Here is a 16,200-nt window from a genome sequence, read left to right as displayed (position 1 = left end):
GCGCCATGGTACCTAAGGTGGTGCGGAAATGGGAGCAAAGGGCACTGGAGGGGCTGCAGTACATACCGGATACTCGCGGTACCCATGGTGCGGCAGCTAGTTTGGTGCGCTGACTGCGCGTTTTTGCAATGGTGGGGCCACTAGCTCTTGTACCTTCAAGTACCGCAGTTCTGTTAGGCGGTCCGATACAAATCCCGTGTCGTAATTCCCTCCAGCTGCAGAGAATCTTGGGCTCGATGCCTGAGGCACCAGCTGCGCAGGTCGATTGTCGTTACAACCTCAAATCTAACCAATTCGGTAGACTGTCGAGGTCATTATACGGAGAGCAATCCCGTTACGCAGCAATTGGGCGCTGAAGCAACAGTCAATCCGCCCAAGGTGAGCGCTGAGTCGATCCTACAATCGCAAGACGATTGAGTTAAAGCGAACCACCCGACCGACTGACCTCTTCGCTCTCTGCAGATGCTCCCACAACGAGTTGTGCGAGCTTCGGCTCTGCGCAATGCCATGGCTGCCAGCCGAAGGCTCCCCACGATTCAGCGACGAGGCTTTTTGCCATCTCAATTTTCCGACAAGAAAGTGATTGACGAAAAGTACCCCGATTTCCCGCGACTCAGCGAAGCTCAGGATCCCGGAATGGTTCGTAACGACCCAGTGTTGGTGGGATAAAACGCTCGAGAATCTAACTGCTGGCTGTAGAACGGAGGCTACATCAACCCGCCTAGAATCAAGCGACAGTTCCGCGACCCATATGCCACCTGGTGGGACCCTCAGGAGCGACGAAACTTTGGCGAGCCGGTTCACGAGGATAACGACATGATGGGTATCTTCTCCCCTTGGGAGTATACGTGGACTACTACGGGGCCTGGTCTTATCATGGTTGGAACATTCATTGCCGTTTTCCTCGGAGTTTCAGGGGTTGTCTACCTCAACTACCCTGATAGGGTTGCCTTCCCCAGGGAATTTGAGAATGGCCTGGAGCGGGAATTGGGTGGCCCGGGAGCCGTAAGAGTAAGTAACTTGTCGATATAACGACTAGATTTCAAGTGGGAATTATGCTGATAGATGGAATTATAGGCACGAATGGCTGGCGATGAGGACCCGTAAGGTAAACTGTTAGTTTGTACATAATCAAGAATAAAAACCTTTTCTTACCTGATGCGTCTTTCTCGGGACAAATGTTGGGACAACCTGATTATTTGGATCGCCAATCTATAATTGAATCCTTAAACTGACTCTTTTCAGAATTATGCAATATTGCTCTTGGGTTTGCGCTAGGGGCGATCTATGACACCAGGCTCTTGGGCGTGAATATCCAGTCATTACCGGTGTTATCTCTGGTCGCACCGAACTATGAACCAAGAGACGGAAAGGATTCTCTGCATGATGCCTTGTTTTTACTCTTGTAGTCGATGCCGATCAAGATTATGCGTCGAGTGCCTCATTGTAGTACTTGACGTTAGGTACCCTATGTTTAGGCTGATATCCATCCGATGAACCCATAGAAGACTCGTCAACCTGATTATGAGACAATTTATTACATCTACGTCAAAGCAAGGTCATTTACTCCCGAGAGCACCATCAGCTCATCTCCCAAGAGCTGAATCGTCTTCCTGCGGATGCCGTTGCCACCGGCGACAGGTGCATGCTCTGCCGGTTCTTTTACTGACACGCCATATTGGGGAGGCGGTCTCCTTATCACGGGGTCTCCCTCGAATCCCCTGCTTTTTGCTGCTTACATTTTTCTTTCACTCTAAACTTTAATCTTTTTGGCCAATATCTGCCTTCTTCCAGCTCCCTTGGCAACCAGAACACCGCAGGAAACAGCGAAGAGGCGAGTTCTCGGGAGCATAAGCGAGCCCAAAGGCTAGCAATTCATCATTTGGCGTGCGCAGTTGCCCATTTTTGAAGTCACTTGCTTTGCTGTGGCGGAAAAAAGACCTGCGAATGGACCGATAGCGTTGCCGTGCCACTCGATACTCGCCTATCTAGGCATGATTTTGTTTGCGAACCTGATTCCCCTCTCACCCAACTTAACCTTGGAATAGCAAAGGCCATATTTGGACTCTTCGAGACGGCTCTTTGGGGCATCTTCTTTGCATTCGATTGGGGTTTTTTTCTATACTTCTTTTGATCTGTCGGCTGTGTATTTCCAAAACCGTAATCACAATGCGGTTCGAAGATTGGGATATTCTGCTCTTCCCCCGGGATTGCAAAGTCCCCATCAAAGAGTTCAAGGTGGCTTGTCATGTTATTCATGATACAGGTATGGGTCCTTCTTTCGGCAGTTTGTTCACCTGGGCTTGGTCAATCGACGAACCCAAATTATTTGAGTTGCGTGGTTAATGGTCGTAGAGTTCACCAGCCCTCATGGCTCTTTTGGACTGCCCACGGTTTGCTGCTTCATACCGAGTTTACCCTCCGGAACCCCGTTCCAAGTTTCGATCCATTCTTGGTCTTCTCCGATTGTCAGCCAGTTTACCAGATGCTACAGCAAATATGGCGACAACGCCAACTTTGAGGCTCGCGTATTCATTGACGGACAGTTGGCTGCGTATGTCTTGATTTCGCTTCCGATGCCATTCCTTCACAGGCACCTCGATATTGGATACCGATTTGACTGGCTGATATTTATTTTCTTTATAGGTCTGCAACTCTAGATAGAGAGGGCGACTGGCCGCACGTTGTCATACACAGCTTTGGTAGGAACCACATCCGTAGCAGATGCCAACGTATTGCATGTGCTAATTGGCGGCCGCTATAGGGGTTTCAAAGAACGGAGATCTTGAGCCTCTGAGGTTTCCAAGCTTCCGCGAGGAGCTTCTTCGACAAAATCACTGGAATCCTGCCGATGACTTCGGTCGCATCAAAATTGTCATCAGTGAAGGCTTCCCACGGGATTCCCTTTCGATGCCCATTGAACGGGTCAAGAATGTCGTAGCATTCTCTTTTCAACATGCGCCTCTAGGTATATTGATTTGACACTCTCCATGGCTCTGTGTTGCTACAAAACTGACACGCTGAACCTTTTCTAGAAATACTTGAAGCTTCCTGCATCGCCTGGCCAAATCCTTCCATGTGGCGACGAGTTCCAATTGTTACATCAAGGGCTGTCCAGGCGTATCCTTCTGACGATACTGACTCCCACGCCCATTCGCCCAGAAGAAAGTACAGCCGCATTACTGCAACTCTGCCATCTTCATCGACTGAAAGCTTCCATAGTGCCATGGCCAATCGATCTATACGGCTCAGGCATAGGAAATCTGGCTACCAGAGTGGTAGTAGTCGCTCTACCTCCGGAAGTACCAGCACCGGCACTCTGGAAAGTATCAACGATTCAAATGCATATTTTGAGTGGCTTAATGGAATGGGAACGGGAGCGAACGATATGTATCGATTTGGCGAAGAGCAGTTATTCCCACCTACGGGCCAAAAAGGAAGAGAGCCTGCCAATGTTGATATGCAGCCTTACATACCAATCAGCAACGGCATGGGACCTTACTTAGATCAAACGTTTGAGCTGCAGAACTTTCGACATGGAGTTGACCGTGATCAATTTGGGTATTTGAACCCGCCCGCTGAGGATTCAGATATTGAAACTGGCCATTACAAGAATTCACAAGGTATGGACCGAGATAAGGCAGTCCGCTCATCCCCCCACGTAGTTATGAATCTGACCATTGATTGATACATAGGTCTATTCTTGCCTCGATTTGCAGAAGATAATGTGTTCTCAATTGATGTCTCGAATTCATTCGCCCACTCGTTGCTTAATCAACCAACACCGGCCCATCTCCTGGCAAGCAATTTTCATGCTACCACCTCTAATTCTGCATTGGGGCCACACAGAGAAGATTACCTTCAAGCCCCAGGCCAATCCCCTTCAAGCATATCTTCAGCATCGAACTCCCATGAAGATCGCGGCGAAGTGCGTAAAGGCGCTCGCCGGCCGTACAACGCACGCAGTATCAGCTTACAAGCCGAGTCAAATCGCTCCCGAGAATATAGATCAGCTCGCCCAGATATTAGCCAGCAAATATCTTCTGTCGAGGACTATTTGTCTGCTTTGGAGAGCGGTTCGGTGGTAGTGGAAAACGCAGCAGCGCACTCGATTGAAAAGGGAACAAAGAGGCCTCGTGATTCTGCTTCTGCTCCCGCAAGTGCCGTCAAGAGTGACGATGACCAAAAGCGACCAAATCCTAGAGCTCACCTTACAGCTTTGCTCTCGCATAGCCCGGCTCTCAACGGCCAATAAGCGGTTTTGGACGTTTGGCTGTCTTATCCTTGTTCCCACGACTGTCCGGTGGAGCAGCCCCGAAATGTAACATCAAGCATATATATCAACAGGGGTTTTGTTGGAGAGAGTTGAGTAATTTCTAGGCGTCGAACGGTACAAGCTAAAAGATGCCTCTTTTCGCCCTGTGCCCTACAGATGCGTAATGATTATCAGAAGAGGAATGCAAATATCTTATGAAGACCGTTGTATTTGCCACTGATGCTTATTAGTTTTGAATTAGCAATACCTACATTTTGCTATATTACATTGACTGAAGACGAATAGCCCATGAATGCAGATCCTATGAGAGAGCATAGCCACATATAGCATCTTAGATCACATAGCCTATGTGCCTTTACTCAAATCAGGATGGATACGAAGACAGTCTAGAATACGATCTAACTGTATGCCGTCGCGTGTACTCCCAGTCGGCAAGCGTCTGGACATTGACAATGATCACTAAGGATTAGTAGCAACGCCGCTTCCGAGGTTAAGAATGGATCCCCCCTAGGTTGCTTTTACAAAATCCAGCATGATTTGAGTTGTTGTACATGGTGCTAGTTGAATACGGGGCGGAAGTAAGCCGTCCGGATTGGTGAACCCTCCTTAGTAAGGCTATCCGGACGCCATCGGCTATTTACACCAGATACTAGATCTGGCTGGCATCCCTTCTGAACCCTAGCAAACAGACCAGGTTTGCCGTGTACACGACCCGATGAGCGGTCCGAGACAGCTCAGTCCGTGGCGGATAGATCTCCGTCGTCAAAATGTGTTTATATAAGTTTAGTCAGCGGGATGAAAGGTTGCATTTGTATGCTCTGCCCCCCTCAGGCTTTGCGGACTTGACTAGAACTCGGGGCGGGTAAAACACCGAGGTGCGATTTTTGATGCTGGCGGCATGTCGGGACGGCATTTTTTGTGGTGTTTTGAGGGTGGACGAGGTGTTGCTAAGTTGGCGGAGATGGCTGGGTTTGGTGGCGCAATGGGGGATTCAAGGGATAGGCGGAGCTGAGATGGTTTGTCTGGAGCTGAGAGATAGTATGTGTACGGCTTTTTAGGGGCTTCGATGGAAAGTATATATAAAGAAGACATGGTGTCGGGTCTAAGAAGATTACTGAACCACCAGAAATCTGATCTTACTTCAACTGCTAGCTTCGAAGAGATATACAGTGAAGAACTCGTCGTTTCTGGGTTATCAAATCGAGATCGGCGGGTGTTCAGCTTGAACCACACAACATAGTCTTTCCAGCCCAGTTATCGTCGAAATGAGTTCTCACACAAAACCGGGTTCCTCTGTTGACCTATCCAAGTATGATAAGCTCAATGCCGCCCAAGCAGGACACTTGCGTCACTTCCATAATCTCGCCAGCCAAATGGATGGTGAATGGCATCACATGGGAACTCAGGAGCCGATGCAAGAATTCCTCGATGCCTACCGCTATCAGCTCGCCACCATGGCATACGGCACCGGAGCAGCGCATTATCACCGTCTACCGGCCCTGAGAAGCCCACTCAAGTCCCTCATGCGTCGTCTGATCCACAAGATGTTGCGGAGAGAGGTGTGGGCTTACTGGTTCAACACTAGTCTCTCGGGAAACCGAACTGACCCTGATCGAACGGAGTTGAGGAAGCCTTGGGCGGATCCGGTCGTCAGGGAGAATATCATGTACAGCGGCCATCTCTTGCTAATGACGAGCCTATACGGCATGCTCTTTGACGACGATGAGTTTGAGAAGTCGGAGTCGTTGACGTTCGTTTGGGATCCTCTATTCTTTGGGTTTGGGTCCGAGACTTTTCATTATGATAATCGGAGCTTGCAAGATGCTATTATTCGTGAGATGGAGAGGAATGGGTGGGTGGGCGTTTGCTGTGAGCCCAATCTGGTGTTTGTCGTCTGCAATCAATTTCCCGTATGTCTCTTCTTCACCAGAGTGCCTTACATGAGAGTCAGTGAGAACTAATCGGCATCTTTAAAATAGTTGATTGCGATGAAATACAACGACGCTAGAGATGGGACCGACGTTTCTGGCGAAGTTTTGGACAAGTACAAGGCGGCTTGGGATAAGAAAGGCATGGTCTCTCCTAGCGGGCTATATGTTGACTGGTACTTTGTTCGACAGGACAAGACGTTGCCGCCGAAATCCGTTGGTTGGACTGCATGGTGAGTTGTACTAACTGACGCAAAACAATGTTCTTTACTGACATTTACACAGGGCAAATGCCTATATGAATACGTGGAACTCTGATACCGTAAAGTCACTGTACGATCAACAAGTATACGGGTTCATCACGAATATCGACGGCGAGGTCCAGCTTCACGAGGATCACATTGCGGAAGAATACCGAAAGCTCGTGGAAACCGAAAATGCGGACAAAAACGACGCTGCAATTCTTGCTCGAGCCCGAGAAAATGCTGCCGCCCTCCCACCGTCAAAGTTTCTCTTCTCTAGACCAACATTTGGTTATGTTGTCCAATGGTTGTCGGAGCTGGGCAAGAAAGAAGAGTTGGACGGTCTACTCAAGTACGCAGACGAGCATCTACAACCAACGTGGGAGAATGGCGGACTGTTTTATCATAGGAACGACACCAAGACGAATGAAGCTGGAGAATGGACACATATGGATCCGTTTTCGGGGAATGCGTCGGTTGGATATGCGAGACTGAATGTGCCTGATGGACAGAAGCAGATGTGGGAGAAGCCTCGACGGCGGGGCCATGCGGCAACACAGCCGTGGATTGACGGCATTGATCTTGGCCAGGGCATTGATTGTCTTCGTGGAGTTTGGGATAGTGAAGAGAGTGCTTTGGTGTTGACTATGAAGACGTGGGATGACCGAAGGGTTGGTGCAGCTCCGGTGGCGAGCAACTTGCCTGCGGGAACTTGGGCTGTTTATGTCAATGAGGAGCTGGTGAAACAGGATGTTGTGAAGGAGGGGGGAGACTTGAGTGTCCAGGTGGAGGTTGGTGGTGAAGAGGTGAATGTTGTGTTTAAGAGAGTTGAATAAGCCAGCGATGTGGTGTGTTTAAAAGTGCCTACCTATCCATAGTGCGTCATATTCTTTTGTTTCCTACAGTATCTTTACAATTCACTATCATCTTGCTACTTTACCCAAACCTGATGAATATAGCTGTCTAGACTTACTAAGTACCAGCATCTATGCCGCTGACGTGATAATTGAAGTCCATATGGAGGCTTACGGCATGCATCTTAGTAGGGTGTCATCGTAGATCTCCCGCGTACGTCATTTGGACTCACTCATCCAGAGCTTACCTTACCTCTGTACCTAGGTCGCCATTAGCTTTAGCTCCTATAGCTCTCAATAGCTTCTTCGAAACGGGCTGCGACAGGACAACGCCAATAATCCCGGATAAAGAGAAGAAAAAAAATAAGTTTGGCCATTAATGCATCTAAGATATCGCTAAAAGCATCAAGCATCTCAAATACGAAGATCCCAACACTCGGTCACGTGGAGCTGAAGCCTGTCAATTGATAGCCCATAAGCCGTCGCAAGGCGCTTGAGCTACCCAGTCATTTGGCTTTGTTTACATCACCGCCCTTGCGCAACTGAGAGCAGATCCAAGCATCGAACATCAACAAGATGCATTGGGCTTCAGCTTCCGCAGTCGTGTTTCCGGCGCTATTGGCGCTCTGTGCAGGCCAGCAACAGCAGCCGATTTCCGAGGTCGGCCACTCAGGCTCATCAGCAACTTCGCAGCATACCAGCGCATCAGACGCTCCGTCTTACCGGGACAAGCTGCTGCAGCTGCTCGAGTCGTTGGTTTCTATCCCGTCCGTCAGTGGCAAAGAAAATGAGGTTGGCCAATTCCTCGTCGACTATCTAGAACAAGAACAATACCATGTGGCCATCCAATTCGTCGCCCCGCCCAAGGACAAACCAGATGTGCCCGACAGATTCAACGTCTTGGCCTGGCGCGGAGAGAGAAAGCCCAACTACAAGGCATTGGTGACGAGCCACATTGACACGGTTCCTCCTCATATTCCCTGGGACATTGAGGGCGGCGAAATCTCAAAGCACACAATCATCAAGGGCCGCGGCACCACGGACGCCAAAGGCAGTGTTGCGACTCAGATCTTGGCGGTGAACGAATTGCTCTCCACAAACAAGAATGTCAACCCGGAAGACATCATCCTGCTCTTTGTTGTTGGAGAGGAAACAACCGGCGATGGAATGAAGACCTTTAGCGCTTCGCTCGAGCATATGAACCCGCCTCTAAGTTTTGACTCTGCTATTTTTGGCGAGCCTACGGAGAACAAGCTGGCGTGTGGCCACAAGGGCGCCCTCTTCTGCACTGTCGTGGCCAAGGGGAAGGACGCTCACAGCGGCTATCCAGAAATGGGCAAGTCGGCCAACGAGCTGATGATTCGAGCCATGAACAAGATATACGATACGGATCTCGGCGCCAGCCCTCTCTTTGGTAACACGACGTTCAATGCTGGCCGATTTGATGGCGGCGTTGCTTCCAACGTGATTCCTGCCAGGGCTTTTGTGGACTTGGCTGCCCGCGTTGCCAGTGGCTCCGAGAAAGAGGGCCACAAGGAAGTGCAGAAAAAAATTTTGGATATCTTGACTGAAGTCGATGATGAGGCGTTCACTTTTGAGTGTACTCATGGATATGGACCTTATGAAAGTAACTGTGATGTGGAAGGTAAGTCTATAACAGCTACATCTTATTGGATACGGTTTTTTGAACACGGTTCTTTGATCTAACCTGCAACTCAGATTTTGACCAAATTGTTGTCAATTACGGCACGGACATTCCTAATCTCGATGGTGACTACGTCCGATACTTGTATGGGCCAGGCAGTATCCTCGTTGCTCACGGTGATCACGAATACATCACTGTTGGCGACCTAGAGCAGGCGGTTGAAGACTACCAGAAGCTGATTCTCCACGCACTGAACCAATGAGGAGGGTATCAGAATAATTGATTTGGATATTAGATGATGTATGTTAAAAGATAATCTAATGACGCTGTGCACTAACGCTGGTCTTCTTTTTTAACCCTGTGCTATCTCTTCCGAGGGCATGTGGAATGCCCGCTCTTGTTTCTTTCTCCTTTTGTTCTATATTAACCAACCACCTTTGCCCACCGTTCAGGCAAAATCTTGCTAAAGTCAAAGGTGCCATCGGGTCCCTTCTCCACAGCACCCTTCTCCGTCACGACGACATCAATGAATTCTGCGGGAGTGACATCAAAGGCAGGATTCCACACATCAATCCGCTGGTCAGCCGTTGCGACGCGAACCTTGTTGTTACCATCCACACGACCATCTGGCCCGACAACGGCACCGGAGATTTGTGTCAGCTCCTCCCTCTTACGCTCTTCAATCTTGATACCGTCGCCAGTCTTGGTCTCCAGGTCAATGCTCGTGGTTGGGGCAGCAACGATAAACTTGATGCCGTGGTGCTTGGCTAGAACGGACAATTGGTAAGTGCCAATCTTGTTTGCAGTGTCACCGTTGCGAACGACACGGTCAGCGCCAACAATGACGGCTGCAATGTTATTCTCCGCCTTCTTAGTTCGGAAGAGAGCAGCCGCCATAGAATCGGTAATGAGGGTGCTGGGGATGCCCTCGTGGACCAGCTCGAATGCTGTCAGTCGGCTGCCTTGGTTGTAAGGTCGAGTTTCGGTGCAGAAGGCGTGTTTGAGGTATCCCTTGGACTGGAGCGTGCGGATAATGCCAAGTGCGGTTCCATGGCCGGAGGTGGCGAGCGCGCCGGTGTTGCAGTGTGTCAGCACGGAAATCTTCTGATCAGGCGAAGCACCAGCCTGAGCCTGAAGCCATTGCGCACCAAAGTCTCCGATCGAAAGGTTGCTCTGTAGGTCCTTTTCGAAAATTCTTTCCGCCTCCTCGATGAATGCTTGCACAATCGCCTCTTTGCCCTTTCCGTCAGCCGTTCGAATTGTCGCCTTGAGCTGGGTGATGGCGTTGGTCAGATCGACGGCTGTTGGCCTGCTCTCCTTGAGGTAATCCAATGCCTCGTCAATCTGAGAAATGACTTGTCCATCTGAGGTGCCCGAAACGGAATTGTTGTGTAGTTCAACAGCGAGTCCCAAGCTGGCTACGATAGCAATGGCTGGGGCGCCTCGCACTCGCATCGTAGCGATGCTGTCGAACGCCTCTTGGCGGGTTGAGACGGTGTCATAGTGGAATTCGTGGGGTAAGAGGAGCTGGTCAAGAACCTCCAGCTTGCCTCGTTGGTACTTGACAGCTTGTAGGAGCGACATTGTGATATCAAGTTTGATGATATGATTCGTGAGGGAGAATGGTTTGTCTTGCAACTTTTTTTTCACATGAAAGTCTTGGTGCAGATGCGTCATGCCCCTCCTTCAGAATTCTGCCACCCCTCCTCCGCCAGTAACATGCTTTGGAGCCGCCACGATGGTACCTGGAATGCGGCTTACATGATTGACTTTCTCTGATCAAACGTCTTTATCTGCATTGTAACAGACAAATATGGGCATTTAATATTTACAAAAATAATCTACACATTCTCTACAATACAACATCTGACATGAATAAAGAGAAACACCAGATATTCACTCTTTATAGTGGCTGGAATTGCATCATTGCGCTGCAGCACAGGTGTCTCACCGCCCAAAGCCCGGAGTAACGTAAATCCCGGCCTGATGAAGCTCCCCAACTGCTATTGGCAGCATTCAGACCTCGAGTCAGGGGTCACCCTTGTCGGCGATGCACCTCGACTATTGCGGCCAGCTCTTCTGTCGCATCGACATCCCGCACGTCTCAGGCGGTCGACAATGCAACAGACCGAGACGACCTGGTTGCCATGGAACAGCAGACGTCGACGTCAACGGTAACAGGTAAGAGCACCTAAATTACTGTTCTGAGGCTTTGAATCCGGCCAACTAATTCAAACGGCATTGCGACCTGCGCAGTCGAGTATTTCGATCCCCACGATGTTTACAAGCTCCTGGCCCCAGGGCTAGTCCCCCGGCTTCCTCTGCACAACCTCAACTGGCAGTCTCACTCCGGACCGCTACGATCAATCGACACGCTCCATGTTGAGCTGATTCGGGGGAGTCTTGAAATCCCCGAGTTGACCTTGTCACCGACATCGCGGCGTTCGGGCAGTGTCTCGCGGGCGGGCGACGGTTTGCGATCACGCAGCGTGAGCGTCTCTACGGACTCGGGAAAAGCTCCGCCGTCGCTTCGTTCGAAAGCTAGTGGGAATCTACGGCGACACCAGATCCCGGGACTTCGTCGAACCCCTTATCTCAAGCTGCTGCTGGTACGATGCGATGACAACGACTCATACAAGAACTCGGTGCGAGCCGAGGTTCGCGAGTGGGTCAAGAACCATACCTCTCCCGTGAGCACCTCGAAGAAGGGCACTGGCCAAGAGAACCACGATGCGTTTGAATGGCTCATTGTTCACGTCGTACTCCCCAACACCGCAGCTTCAACTCAGCCGAGAAGCAGCGGAAACTCGGCCTCAGCGGAGAAGAGTGCGGCGTCGCGATGGCGTCCAGGGACGACCCCTTTACTAGAGAAGCTTCGATCAGACTTCAACGAAACGACCAAGGGATCTCAGGACCATGTTTCGCAGATTAGGATCGGTATCAACGACGTACCATACGATCTTTTACCTAGGGTTGTACCAGCAGTGCCATCAGGTTACAAAGAGACAGAAACAGATGCCGAAAACGCCTGGAATGATTTGATAGCGAAAATCAAGAGCCTGATACTAGCCTCGTTTGACATGCGAGTAACTCAGTATGAAGAGGATATTCGGGAAAAGGACGCACAACGAACCCTACCTGGCTGGAACTTTTGCACTTTCTTTATTCTCAAAGAGGGGTTGGCGAGGGGATTTGAGAGCGTCGGTCTTGTAGAAGATGCGTTAGTTGGGTATGATGAGCTCAGCGTCGGATTGGATACAGTCCTACATGAGCAGCTGGAGTCAGGTTCACCGGAGAGACACGGAGGTGAAATGCTGGCATTTACCGAAGAGCTCAGAGACATTGCCGAGAAAGCACTGGATATTGCTGCCGGCGACAGCAGTGATGATGGCAGCGACACCAACACGAATGTAGCAGCGGAGATTAGCGGCCCAAATTTCGACGAGATAGCCATCAGCTCGACAACAAAGGCATACCGCGACATGATCTTGGCGAACAAGGTGTCGGTGTTCGACTTTAGATGTTACATCTTCTCCCGCCAAATTGCCCTGCTGCTCAGGCTTGGCAACGCGCTTTCTTCCAAGGAAGAGCTCATTGCAATGCTCAAAAGTCAACAGGAGTCTATCCTCTACGGCGAGGCTCCTATGGCATTACCGCCGCCGAATAACAAAGACGAGCCGGAAAATCTCATCACATTCGCAGAGATATGTCAGCGGACGCTGCAGTTTATCCCTTCTGTTTCGCAGATTTTGCGACGAGACGTCATCTTGGGGCTAACAGCAAGTAAAACACCAAGCCGCAAGCCCCCCAAACTGAGCCTCCTGGCAGAAGAGACGGTTGACAATATGGTGTCCTCATTTGCCTTTTCTGTGGCCCAGCAAATTCTTGCTCAAACCTCAACGAAGGCGCTGCCAATTCCGCCGTCTTCGCTGTCATATGGAGATGGGCTTGAGCCAAAGTCTTCTATCCCTGAGCCCAAAACCATGATCCACCCAGCTCGCAACTCCTCGCTACTTCCAAGATCTGGAGGAATTCCTCCGCCTCCACTCAGTCCGGGTTTCTTTCCTGGACCCGGCAGACAGTTCCCAGCCATCGGTGATGGTACGAACAGCTTTCTTAAAAATGGCTTAGAAGACTTGGCAGCTCGCCGAGCTGAACTTTACATGCTTTCTAGAAGCATCCTCTCAAGCCTTGGTAAGAAGCGCAGCTGGAGCGACGGCTGGGACGAAGCCCCTTTGGTGCGGGGAATTGGCATGGATGAAATGGAAGACGTGGATTTGAACGATGATAATAACAAAGGCAATGGGTCTGACACTCCTTCCTCGCCGGAAGAGGCATACGCTCCGTTGATGGCGGGTATCGTCAATCCCGTGCTACGGACTGCAATCGACAACAAGGAAGACTTCTATCGCCTATTTGAAATTCTTACGGACAAGGCCATGCGCCATTACACGGTGGCCAACCATGATCATGCGGTTCACTCCAGCATGGCGGATTTGGCCGTGTTGAAGGTTCATTTGAAGGACTACAAGGCTGCTTCATCATACTTTTCACTCACCACGCCCTTTTTCGGAGAAAGCGGCTGGAGCCTACTCGAGCTGTCAATGCTCATCATGTATTGCCAATGTTTGGATGAGATGAATCCAAAGGGCGAGCATGTTGGGGTTGCGTTAAAGTTGTTGACAAAATACTGTGCCGCTGAAAAGGAGCGTCTGCAAAAGAAACCAGGGTTCAGTAGTTTCTCACAAGGAAAGACGTATCCGGATGCATGGCCAGTCACTGGCATAGTCGAAAAGCTTACACGGCTGGCCAAATCATTGTCAAAAGAGGTAAAGATACCCATGGAAAACTTCTTCACAGATGTGGAACTGGATGGGTTTCCGGTGTACGAAGACAACCAAGACGGCTGTTCTCTGAATATAAGCATCAGGAGCCTGCTGCCCGAAGATATCTCGTTCGATGCCGCAAAAGTACGAATTACATCTGTCGGCGAGGGACAAAGTAGAGAGCGATTGTTTGAGGCTGCAGCTGGTTCGCCCATCACCTTGGTGCCTGGTAAGAATAAGATGCGAGTGAGCTGTAAAGTAAGTAATGCATTCAAATCACTTATAACTTGTACTTTCGAAAAACGACTAACAGAGTTTTTCCAGTCTGTGGCTTCAGGACACTACAGAATAGATCGACTTGTTCTTTCAGCAGAGAATCTTGTGCTACACTTTGAACGGGATATCAGCGCCTCCACATCCAGCACAACCGACATATTCAAGCATGCCGATGTCATGCTTTTCCAGCGTACTAGCACATTCGATGTTGTCATGTCTGCTACAAAGCAGACATCCTTGGACAAGAATAACTCTCTTGGCCTAGTAATACACACCGGATGGAATTCTATCAAGAAATGCGAGGTCCGGGTGAAACCAGCTACAGGAGGCCTGCGTTTCCTTACTACGGAGGCAGCATTTGTAGATTCTTCAATGGAGTTTGCGAAACCTCCGGAAGCTGGTGTGTTTCACTTTGATGCCATCGCCGCTGACACGGTGGTTACGATACGATTCCCATACTCTGTGGAGCAGGACGTGGGAGACATCTTTGCCAAGATTGAAGCTACCTACGTTACAGAAGCTGATGAGACATATCACCTGGCCAAATCTCTGGCAGTCCATGTGGCTTTGGCACTCGGCGTTAATGTGCAAGACGTCTTCAAGCACCAAGCACTATTCTCTCGGTTCAATGTGTCAACAGCATCATCTAGCCCACTACGGCTCTATAAGAGCGAGCTCCTAAGCTCAGATCTCTTCGATTCCGTGTTTGGCGTGCCGCCGGGAAATCCCGTCTTCATATTCCCAAAGCAGCCAGCGAGCTTGCTGTTCAAGGTGAAGAGGATACCGGGGGTAAAGCCGATGCCAAAGGGAGGCAGAACCTTGTACCTGAAGCTTGACTACACTTTACTGGAAGTTGAGATGGAGGAGCTGGTTAAGCGGTCTCTAATAGAAGCCTTGGAAACGACGCCCCTGAAACAATACTCCAAGCATGTTGTGGCAACGGTTTGGCAAGAGTTAAAGACCAAATTACAGCCGCGAGACCTTGAGCAAGCAACCCTGCTGGGAGAGCTGGCAATCACTAATTTGAAGGGTATCACATGGGAGAAGCACTTTGGAGGAATTGGAGGAGCACCTGGAGTCGGCGAGAATGCGGCTGAAGGGCTGTCGGCGTTTGTGCGAACTTGGCAAAAAGCCAACAGCCGTCTCTCCATACCAAGAGACGGCGTCATCGACCCGTCGTCGATTCTCATCCCGGTGGAAATACCCGCGCTACCAGTCCTACACACGGCAGACATCCGCCTGCAGAGCCTCATCCCAAGTCCCGTGGTGGGCAGCGCAGGCGGGGGGCTCCCAACCGTCTGCACGAACCAGATGCTCCCGGCGACGCTGCACCTCAAGTGGACGCGGATCTGGGACACGGATTCTTCTGTTCGCAGCGACCAAGAGTTTAGCTATGAGGTCACGGCACCTGCAGATACCTGGCTGCTGGGCGGGCGTCGAAAAGGTCACTTTGTCATCCCGGGGCCGTCGGCTTCGTCGCCGGCGCAGACCATGACGTCGACGCCAGAGACCGAGGCTGAGATTCCGCTCATCCTGATTCCCCTGCGGGAAGGCTGGCTGCCGTATCCGCTGGTCGAGATCAGAGAGGTCGTCAATGCGGATGGGGATGGTGGTGGTCAGGCCACGGCGCAGGGGTGCGAGGTTGACTTGAGGAATCTGGGGGAGACGGTGCGCGTCGTGGGAGACAGGAGCGGCATGACGGTGAGCCTTGATGCGAGCGGCCCAGGGGGAGGCCCATTGGTGTTTGAGAGCGAGAGGTTGGCCGGGTTCAAGGGCAAAATCATCGAGTGATGGCATCATTGGGGGGGGGTGTTTGGTGATCTTGCATGGGGGAAGGAGGATTGGCATGTCTTTTGGGCCACTGGATGGGCACGACTTACGTATGTAACGCATATCATAGAAACACTGTACGGCGGTAATTTTCACGTTTCCGTGCCATTGCTTTTTGTTTACCTTACGATTTTGTCCTGCACATCGCCATCCCAACGGGACCCAGTCCGGTATTCGTTTCCGTTAATGATCTTCACAGCAAGGTTCTTCACTACCGCAACTCGAAACCTTACGCAACAACACGAACAAGGATGCTGGCTGCAGCGAGAAAGTTTCCAACGACTAGCAGATGGAGAAGAAAAGCTAAAGCCAACGGAAACCAA

The 16,200-nt window shown here is 50.5% G+C and overlaps 6 protein-coding genes across 6 annotated transcripts; 5 read left to right on the top strand and 1 right to left on the bottom strand.

The window, feature by feature from the left end:
* Positions 1–5: 5 nt before the first annotated feature.
* On the top strand, positions 6–1,107 carry T069G_10558 (NADH-ubiquinone oxidoreductase ASHI subunit (CI-ASHI or NDUFB8) domain-containing protein; the record flags this gene model as incomplete). The annotated part of the gene is made up of 5 exons (XM_056177768.1): positions 6–87; positions 302–378; positions 463–639; positions 700–1,011; positions 1,078–1,107. The coding sequence occupies 5 exons, from the start codon at positions 6–8 to the stop codon at positions 1,105–1,107; spliced, it is 678 nt and encodes a 225-aa protein (XP_056024058.1).
* Positions 1,108–2,169: 1,062 nt separating this feature from the next.
* T069G_10557 (uncharacterized protein) lies at positions 2,170–4,255 on the top strand (the record flags this gene model as incomplete). Its single annotated transcript, XM_056177767.1, has 6 exons — positions 2,170–2,266; positions 2,356–2,554; positions 2,647–2,702; positions 2,765–2,968; positions 3,036–3,623; positions 3,696–4,255. 6 exons carry the CDS (start codon positions 2,170–2,172, stop codon positions 4,253–4,255), a joined length of 1,704 nt encoding a protein of 567 aa, XP_056024057.1.
* A 1,286-nt stretch (positions 4,256–5,541) lies between these two features.
* Positions 5,542–7,282, top strand: T069G_10556 (uncharacterized protein; the record flags this gene model as incomplete). The annotated part of the gene is made up of 3 exons (XM_056177766.1): positions 5,542–6,186; positions 6,256–6,437; positions 6,490–7,282. The coding sequence occupies 3 exons, from the start codon at positions 5,542–5,544 to the stop codon at positions 7,280–7,282; spliced, it is 1,620 nt and encodes a 539-aa protein (XP_056024056.1).
* A 594-nt stretch (positions 7,283–7,876) lies between these two features.
* T069G_10555 (peptidase dimerization domain-containing protein) lies at positions 7,877–9,207 on the top strand (the record flags this gene model as incomplete). Its single annotated transcript, XM_056177765.1, has 2 exons — positions 7,877–8,945; positions 9,020–9,207. 2 exons carry the CDS (start codon positions 7,877–7,879, stop codon positions 9,205–9,207), a joined length of 1,257 nt encoding a protein of 418 aa, XP_056024055.1.
* Positions 9,208–9,368: 161 nt separating this feature from the next.
* On the bottom strand, positions 9,369–10,529 carry T069G_10554 (initiation factor 2 subunit family domain-containing protein; the record flags this gene model as incomplete). Its single annotated transcript, XM_056177764.1, has 1 exon — positions 9,369–10,529. One exon carries the CDS (start codon positions 10,527–10,529, stop codon positions 9,369–9,371), a length of 1,161 nt encoding a protein of 386 aa, XP_056024054.1.
* Positions 10,530–11,092: 563 nt separating this feature from the next.
* Positions 11,093–15,838, top strand: T069G_10553 (trafficking protein particle complex subunit 10, TRAPPC10 domain-containing protein; the record flags this gene model as incomplete). Its single annotated transcript, XM_056177763.1, has 6 exons — positions 11,093–11,126; positions 11,202–11,882; positions 11,931–12,578; positions 12,648–14,029; positions 14,096–15,681; positions 15,736–15,838. The coding sequence occupies 6 exons, from the start codon at positions 11,093–11,095 to the stop codon at positions 15,836–15,838; spliced, it is 4,434 nt and encodes a 1,477-aa protein (XP_056024053.1).
* Between the last annotated feature and the right edge of the window lie 362 nt (positions 15,839–16,200).

Source organism: Trichoderma breve, assembly GCF_028502605.1.
Source record: "Trichoderma breve strain T069 chromosome 7 map unlocalized scaffold00007, whole genome shotgun sequence".
Lineage (NCBI taxonomy): Eukaryota > Fungi > Ascomycota > Sordariomycetes > Hypocreales > Hypocreaceae > Trichoderma > Trichoderma breve.
Note: the sequence above shows the minus strand (reverse complement) of the source record. Positions and strands in the feature narration are given on the sequence as shown.